This window comes from Alosa alosa, chromosome 20, assembly GCF_017589495.1.
Source record: "Alosa alosa isolate M-15738 ecotype Scorff River chromosome 20, AALO_Geno_1.1, whole genome shotgun sequence".
NCBI lineage: Eukaryota > Metazoa > Chordata > Actinopteri > Clupeiformes > Clupeidae > Alosa > Alosa alosa.
The window spans coordinates 6,207,647-6,216,506 of record NC_063208.1 but is presented as its reverse complement, the minus strand read 5'-3'; the positions used below and the strand labels follow the sequence as shown (position 1 = coordinate 6,216,506).

The 8,860-nt window shown below is 49.7% G+C and overlaps 1 protein-coding gene across 1 annotated transcript in view; it reads left to right on the top strand.

Moving 5' to 3' along the window:
* The window catches only part of LOC125285620 (vegetative cell wall protein gp1-like), a 3,648-nt gene extending 2,615 nt beyond the window's left edge, over positions 1 to 1,033 (top strand). Inside the window, exons 2-3 of the mRNA XM_048230150.1 lie at positions 1 to 342; positions 554 to 1,033. The exon at positions 1 to 342 is cut by the window's left edge and continues 77 nt beyond it. Of these exons, the coding sequence (XP_048086107.1) occupies positions 1 to 342; positions 554 to 1,033 (822 nt within the window). The remainder of the gene's footprint in view (positions 343 to 553) is intronic.
* Positions 1,034 to 8,860: the final 7,827 nt, after the last annotated feature.

The following is an 8,860-nucleotide window of genomic DNA, read 5'->3' as shown; positions in this document are numbered from 1 at the left end:
ACCAGCGCCTCCACCCCTCACCAGCCTCCACCCCTCACCAGCCTCCACCCTCACCCGCCCACCTCACCCGCCTCCACCTCACCCGCCCACCTCACCGCGCCTCCACCCTCACCCGCTCCTCCACCCTCACCCGCGCCTCCACCCTCACCCGCCTCCACCCTCACCCGCCTCCACCCCTCACCAGCCTCCACCTCACCGCGCCTCCACCTCACCCGCCTCCACCTCACCCGCCTCCTCCACCTCACCCGCCTCCACCCTCACCCGCGCCTCCACCTCACCAGCGCCTCCACCCTCACCCGCCCACCTCACCCGCCCACCTCACCCGCCTCCTCCACCTCACCCGCGCCCACCTCACCCGCCTCCTCCACCCTCACCCGCCTCCACCTCACCAGCGCCTCCACCCTCACCAGCCTCCACCTCACCCGCTCCTCCACCTCACCAAGGCCCACCTCACCCGCCTCCACCTCACCCGCCCACCTCACCCGCCTCCTCCACCTCACCCGCCTCCACCCTCACCCCGCGCCCACCTCACCCGCCTCCTCCACCTCACCAGCGCCTCCACCTCACCCGCTCCTCCACCCTCACCCGCCCACCTCACCCGCCTCCTCCACCTCACCAGCCTCCACCCCTCACCGCTCCTCCACCCTCACCAGCGCCTCCACCCCTCACCAGCGCCTCCACCTCACCCGGCGCCTCCACCTCACCAGCCTCCACCTCACCCGGCGCCTCCACCTCACCCGCTCCTCCTCCACCCTCACCGCGCCTCCACCCTCACCCGCTCCTCCACCCTCACCCGCGCCTCCACCCTCACCCGCTCCTCCACCCTCACCCGCTCCTCCACCCTCACCCGCGCCTCCACCCTCACCCGCCTCCACCCTCACCCGCTCCTCCACCCTCACCCGCCTCCACCCTCACCCGCTCCTCCACCCTCACCCGCGCCTCCACCCTCACCCGCTCCTCCACCCTCACCCGCTCCTCCACCCTCACCCGCGCCTCCACCCTCACCCGCCCTCGTCTTCGCCCGCCTGGCTAAACACTGATTCAGCTCTCTGCCGCATCTCACCTGATGCCAATCCTGGGCTATATCCAACTAATCAAATTGCATTTAAGCAGTTTATTGAGGCAACAACGTAGACTTCTCTCAGCTTGCAGCACTTTCTATCTGTTTATTTCCCTTCTTTATTTTCTCTCCCTCCCCCATCCCCCTCTCTCTCTCTCTCTATCCCTCTCCCCCTCCTTACCTCTGTTCTATCTCTCCCTCCCTCTCTCTCTCCCTCCCTCCCCTCTCTCTCTCTCTATCCCTCTCCCCCTCCTTACCTCTGTTCTATCTCTCCCTCCCTCTCTCTCTCCCTCCCTCCCCTCTCTCTCTCTCTATCCCTCTCCCCCTCCTTACCTCTGTTCTATCTCTCAACCTCCCCCTCTCTCTCTCCCTCCCTCCCCTCTCTCTCTCTCTCCGTTTCTCTCTCTGGGTGAAGTCCACTCGGGGAATAGACCTTGGCACTTCCCTTATTGCCCTTTTGATTTCTCGCCATGCGCTTTCGCTCTCTTAAGAGGATGAGGGATGAATGAACGCACACTCGCTCTCTCTCTCTCTCCCCCTCTCTCGCTCGCTCGCTCCCCCAGCAGACCACCGGGAGGATGGAGAGAGCCAAGGAGAGAAAAGGGAGGAAGAGAGAGAGGGATGAAAAAAGTGCGGTGGAGAAATCTATTGGGCGCTCAGATGGATGCCCTTGGTGGCTCCAGTAATGGGATATCGCAGGGCAGCCAGACTCTATGCTCTGCGGAGCAGAATCTCCAGACACTCACTTACATTCTATTTCTGTGGCAGGGAAAGACAGAGAGCACATTTTCACCCGTGACTTCTGCATGCAATCTGAGGAGAAACCACACAGAAGTATGGACCCTTTCAACAATAAAAACAAAAACAATGCTTGAACGTTCTATTTGGGCCCCAATCTACTTCCTCTGCATTAAGATAACATATGGAATGTTAAAACGGAAGTCTTGTGGGGCCAACTATGATGCTGATAATGGAACTCTCTTGAAAGGGTCTACATATATATATCCATAATGAAACTAGTATCATAAACAAACTAACAAAGAATTGTTACTTAGCAGGTAAGCAACTGCAAAAGCTGCAGACACATGGAGATTACAGTGAACAATTTTCAGTCCTTACTTTAGAGTGTCTCACTGGCTGCATTTTGGGATCTCTGTAAGTGCAGAGGATTGTGGGTAAGAGCTGGTATGATTTGATGAGGTTGGACTGTGTTGAGAATGTAATTGTAATGTGATTCTAGTGAAAGCTGTTAGCGTCATGAGTGTAGTTTTATTAGCTTGTAGTCACCATGCAGGCAAGTGAGGTAGACATGCCAGCAGAGATGCTAAAACTCATGGAGTATTATCCACTAAGCTGTCTGGAAGGTTGTGTGTGTGTGTGTGTGCCCCTGTGTGTGTGGCTTACACACAGTACAATTCTGTTCCTGTCTGTCTCTTTTACACACACACACACACACACACACACACACACCCACACACACACACACACACTCTGGTGACTAACTATGAGTAGAGTGGAGAAGGGACCAAAGTGAGTCACAGAAACCAGTAGACTGCTTGTGTGTTTCCACAGGGTGAGTTCCTTCAGGTTTGGAGAAGAGACAAGGACTGAGAGACAAAACAAAGACACACACTCCAAAGCATACAGTAGAGTGCAGACAGGACAGAACAGGACATTACAGGACATTACAGGACAGGACAGGACAGAGAGACAGACAGACAGTGTGTGAAACTGGGGAAGCTAGAACAGTATGGAAAGTTTGTACCAGGAGACAGAGAGTGTGAGTGAGAGGGGGTGGCGTGCAACCTACTTGGCCAGCTGACACAAATTGTTTGTGTGTTCCATTTGTACGCAGGGCTCTTCTTACGAGTAGTGAGATGGGCGAAAAAACAGGAAGTTGTGCAAATTATGCGACGCAGCGAAGTCGTCTGGCGAAAAGCGCCTCTCGTACCAAATCAGAGCACCCTCAGTTCAAGGCGAGTTCTGACGACTTCAAAGTTACATTGTTTCACCTGTCACAGACCGTCACCAGGTACAAATGGAACGCACAAAAACTCTTAGAGCCTTCCGTGCATAAGGTCAATTGGTCATACATGCACAGTGGTTGCTTAGAAGAATGCAATACTTGGGGGGCAGCTGTGGCCTACTGGTTTGCGCTTCGGACTTGTAACTGGAGGGTTGCTGGTCGAACCCCAACCAGTAGGCACAGCTGAAGTGCCGTTGAGCAAGGCACCTAACCCCTCACTGCTCCCCGAGCGCCGCTGTAGCAGGCAGCTCACTGCGCCGGGATTAGTGTGTGCTTCACCCCACTGTGTGTTCACTGTGTGCTGAGTGTGTTTCACTAATTCACGGATAAATGCAGAGACCAAATTTCCCTCATGGGATCAAAAGAGTATATATACTTACTTATACTCTACAAAGTAAGACACACTCACATAACCCTCTCTCCTCTCTGAACTCACTGAACAACTGTACAAATGAGACGGAGAAAGGATGTGTGTGTAGGTGTGTGTTTGGGGCAACTGACACACTCCCTGAAGAACTGTAAAGAGGAGATTCAAATCAAATTCAACTTTTGGGCCAAGCCAACTGACACACTGCTCAAATAATCCCTCCATCTCTCTCTCTCTTCTAGCCACCCCTCCATCTCTCCTCTCTCTCTCTCCAGCCCCCTCCTCTCTCAGCTCTCTCTTCCAACCACCCCTCTCTTCCAACCTCTCTCTCTCTCTCTTCTAGCCACCCCCTCCATCTCTCTCTCCCTCTCTCTCTCTTCCAACTTCCAACCACCCTCCCTCTCTCTCTCCCTTCCAAATCCCCCCCATCTTGGTCTCTCTCTCTTCCAACAATCCTACCCCCCATCATTGACACACACACACACAAAAAAACACACACACACTCACATACAGACACAGTTTTTCCAACCAGGCATCCGATGAGCTGGCAATGGAAAATGCTGAGTTTGGGGAATCACAGGACAGAGGGAAAAGAGGTGGGGGGGGGGGCACAGTTGGGGGAGAACATTCTGGAAAGATTTCTTTCTTTCCCCACACTCCTCCTCACAGACTGACTGACTGCCTGAGAGTGGATTGCAGTGTCTGTCTCAGCACAGTAGTCCTTCGCTGTGGCAAGAGCGTGTCAGCCTCAGTGTGAAGGATGAGGGGTGAGGTCCCATCGCTCTGATCTCAGATCAGATTGGTCAGGCACTGTGTGTGTGCACCGCATGTGTGCAGATGGAGGTGTGACTGGTGTGTTTGTGTGTGTATGTGTGTGTGAGAGAGAAAGATAGAGACAGCTCTCCATGTCATGGAAGGGAATGGATCTATGTTTTATATGTGTGAGCTGTGTACTGTATGTGTCTACATGTGTGTGTGAGTGTGTGTGTGTGTGTGTGTGTGTGCGTGTGCGTGTTTGTGTGCGTGTGTGTGGGCGTGTGCATGTTTGTTTGTGTGTGTGTGTGTGTGTGTCTGTGTGTGTGTGCGTGTTTGTGTGCGTGTGTGTGTGCGTGTGTGTGGGCGTGTGCATGTTTGTTTGTGTGTGTGTGTGTGTGTGTCTGTGTGTGTGTGTGCGTGTGTGTGGATGTTTGTGTGTGTGTGTGTGTGTGTGTGTGTGTGTGTGTGTGTGTGTGTGTGTGTGTGTGTGTGTGTGTGTGTGTGTGTGTGTGTGTGAGGTCCTCGAATACCCCTGTCCAAATGGCTGCCATATGTGTCTCTCTGTGAGTTGGGGGAACTGAGTGGGTCCAAAAGGAAGTCATGTGATCAAACACAGACTTCAAGTGCATCATGGGAGTTCATGTCTGTGCACTCTCTATGTCAGCTGTCACACCGCCTGTGTATGAGTTTTCCATTCACACACACAACACACACACACACACACACACACACACACACACACACACACACACAGAGAGAGAGAGAGAGCATCCATTGTCTTTGATGCCAAATGCATTTTCCATGAGGATGTAAAAGTACCTGCATACCTCTGGAACCTTCCTCTACCCCCATCTCTCTCTCTCTCGTACACACACACACACACACACACACACAAACACTCTCCCCTTCTCTCTCTCTCTCTCTCTCTCATTTCCCCCTAACCCTTTACATTTTTTCTTTTATGTTGGAAATGAATGGCTAGCATTGCACAGATACTATTTTTCTGAACATTAATGCAAAAGCCAAAACCAAATGAAATGAAACAAAACAAAGACAACAAATAATTAAAAATTAAAAATGCAGCCAGGGTATTAAAGGCCCATGACTAATGCAGTCTCAATAGCAGCTCTATCCAGATCCCACCTGTCTGTGTCCAAACACTCTGCACCGGAGGGCCTGCTAGGCTGTTAGGCCTCCTCTGTCCAACGTCCAACGTGGAGGACAGCTCAGAGAAAACGAGATGCAGTACCGTAGGAGGTCTGGAAGAGAGGCGGGGACAGAGGGAGGGAGAGAGAGATGGAGAGCATGTTCTATGTTTTGACAACACTATTTCTACTTTTTCACTATTTGCCAATAACGTCAGAAAGAGAGATGATAATGCTGTCAATGTTCTAATTGTTATGCTGTTTTAATTGTGCTTTGGCAACACTGTACCTATACAGCCATTCTAATGAAGCAACCTTGATTTGAATTGATTTGAATTGAGAGAGAAGGGAAGACAGAAGGAAAGAGAGAGAGGGAGAGAGAAAGAGGGAGAGAGGGAGAGAGAGAGGGAGAGAGAGAAGGAGAGAGAGAGGGGGGGAGAGGGGGCGAGAGAGAAGGGTAAAGACAGCACCTGTAGTTTCTGTTTAGGGCATGTCAGCTTGGAGTCTGGTCCTCTTCCCCTCATCTATCAAACAGCGAAAGTCCTCTGTCCCCTCCCCACCTGGCAAGGCCAAATGAGTCCACACACACACACACACACACACACAGACACAGACACACGCCACGCGCTTTATCCCACTGATGCATCGGGATGCAATTTAAAATCTATTTGGACCTCCACAAATTAGTTTATACTTGGCAGCGGAGAGCCACTATTTTAAAATAAATAAAGTGCAGGGCTGTTTTATCAACCCAAAAAGAGCCTATTTATTCAGGCCATTAGAGGGGAGGAGCAGATGAATGGGACACCCGGTCTGGTCAACAAAACGAGGATCCAAATTGTGCATTTCAAACGTCCCTCAGTCCTTATGAAAGCATTTAGTTCTCCAAGGGTGGAGAAATAGAAACAGGATCTTACTCTCAACAGCACACATTTGCTATACCTATCCCAACGGAAATAGTACTTTAGAAAGTACGAAAATAAATAAGTAGACGATAGATATTAAAATAGTCATTATACTGTAATGCAAGAATTGAAATATCACAATAATTCTGAAAAAGACCGCGGCCAGATGAAATGTTTACCACATTTCTGTCACCTAAAGAAAACACAGAATGGATGAATGGATTATTACCTTGTTCTCTGATATGAACATAGAATGTATGCCATCTGGTCTTCATGCTTGAATGCTATTTTAAAAGGCCATTTACGACCTTATAAGTAGGCTGGGGAATACAATGGCCCATTGTAGCAGATATCTAGCACCCTCCATGCTTATCTGGCACCCACATGAATAATTAGGTGAGCTGTTTTGAACTGGTGGTCTTTCTGAGATCAGATAAGTGGGGTGGATGTGCTCTCGGCTGGTGCTCACTCCAGTGCTTCCACAGCATCAGTAGAGGTCTCATGAGCACAGCATTAGCGGAGGTCTCATGAGCACTTCATGAGCCTCCAGTGCTTTAATAGCATCAGCGGAGGTTTCTCATGAGCACTTGATGAGCCTCCAGCATTAGCGGAGGTTTCTCATGAGCACTTGATGAGCCTCCAGTGCTTCCATAGCATTAGCGGAGGTTTCTCATGAGCACTTGATGAGCCTCCACTGCTTCCACAGCATTAGCAGAGGTTTCTCATGAGCACTTGATGAGCCTCCAGTGCTTCTATAGCATTAGCGGAGGTTTCTCATGAGCACTTCATGAGCCTCCACTGCTTCCACGCATTATAGTGGAGGTTTCTCATGAGCACTTGGGAGCTCTCAGGAACACAACAACAGCAACAGCAACGGCAACAACAGAGGCTTCACTCAACTCCAGTGTTCTACCTGATCCCTGCATGGCCCCTGTGAGCTTTCACATGTATACACACAGCATGGATTAAAAACTTAATTGTGGTAGTTCAGTGTTTTACTTGATCAAATGTATACAATTCAGTTTTTACAGTTATGTTAATCGAGGTTACCTAAGATCAAGTTCTAAAGGTTTTATTTTATGTCTGTTTCAGTTTATGTTTCAGTTTATGTCTCTCTCTGTTGTTGTCATCAACCCTTAATATTAATTTATGCCACACTACACGGTAGCTCACTGTAGCTCTATGATACACTGAACTCGCCTTATTCAACAAAGCCTACAAACTGTTTTCCATTCTATGTCTGATTTAATGAATGTTATCAGGAAGAGAGGATAGAGTGATTCACCATCATCAGCACAACTCTAGCATTGAGAGCCTTATCTGCTTTACATATCATATCTCCTGCTCCATGCATCTGTTGCAGGGTAAAATTCAAGCACTTTCAAGATCCATTTTCAAGCTTTTTCAGCACCCCACTGCCTATACCACACTCAAAATGATCATTTCACTTTCTTTTTTATCACATTAAAAGAGATAGTATTTTACTCTCAACAACCAAAATATGAGTATGTGCTGATGCCTCTGGAAAGAAGATACCGATGACCATCATGTAGGCTAAATAGATTCAAGTTCTCCCTGGTACCGCTATCAATTAAGCTACTTAAACTCACTATCCCACGGTGGAGACAAGACATATTCTACCAATTTAAGTCCACAGACAAACATAACATTCAAGTAAACAATAAAAAGTAAATAAGAAGGCACATACAATGAATAAATAAGAGCAGCAAAATTGAGTTGAAATTGTGCAATTGTGCATAGACAGTCAATATAGTAGTGCAAAGTCAGGACAGTAAATGGCTGAGGTACAGTAGTTCTGTTTGACCTGGATCCATGGCATAGTGGCGCAAGTTATGTAAAAGCAGCAGAAGTGTGTTGTGGTTTTCAGGACAACAGGACAACAACAACAAGTTGCAAAGTGTGCAAGGTACAAGGAGTAGTGCAAGTGGGAGTAGTGCAAGTGGGAGTAGCGCAAGGCAGCCATTGTGGGTCCAAAGTCCAGGATGTTATGTAGCTGAGGGTGGAGAGGGCTGGTGTATGAAGTTGTGCCTGAAGCAACAGCCTGGTGTATGAAGCTGTTGGTGAGCCTGGTGGTGTGGGACGCGAGGCTTCTGTATCTCTTCCCAGAGGGCAGTTGATCAAACAAATTGTGAGCCGGGTGACTTGCATCACTCACACTGTGGTCGCTTCTATGGTGAGGTGGGAGGTATAAAATGTCCTTCAGGGAGGGGGAGTGAAGCACCAATAATCCTTCCAGCTGTGTTCACTATGCTGCAGGGTTTTCCTGTTGTATTCAGTGCAGCTTCCACCCCACACAGCGATACAGCTGGAGAGGATGCTCTCAATGGTGCCTTGGTAGAATGTGGTCATGATGGCTGGTGGAGCACTTGCTCGCCTGAGTTTCTGCAGGAAGTAGGAGGCGGCGCTTGAGCTTTCCTCAGCCAGTGATGCAGTGTTGGTGGTCCAGGAGAGGTCTCTCACACTGATGTGCACCCCAGGAATTTGGTGCTGCTCACTCTCTCCACCACAGCACCGGCCGATGGTCAGTGGCAGGTGTTGGGTGTGACCCCTCCGAAGTCAACAACAATCTCACAAGTGTGT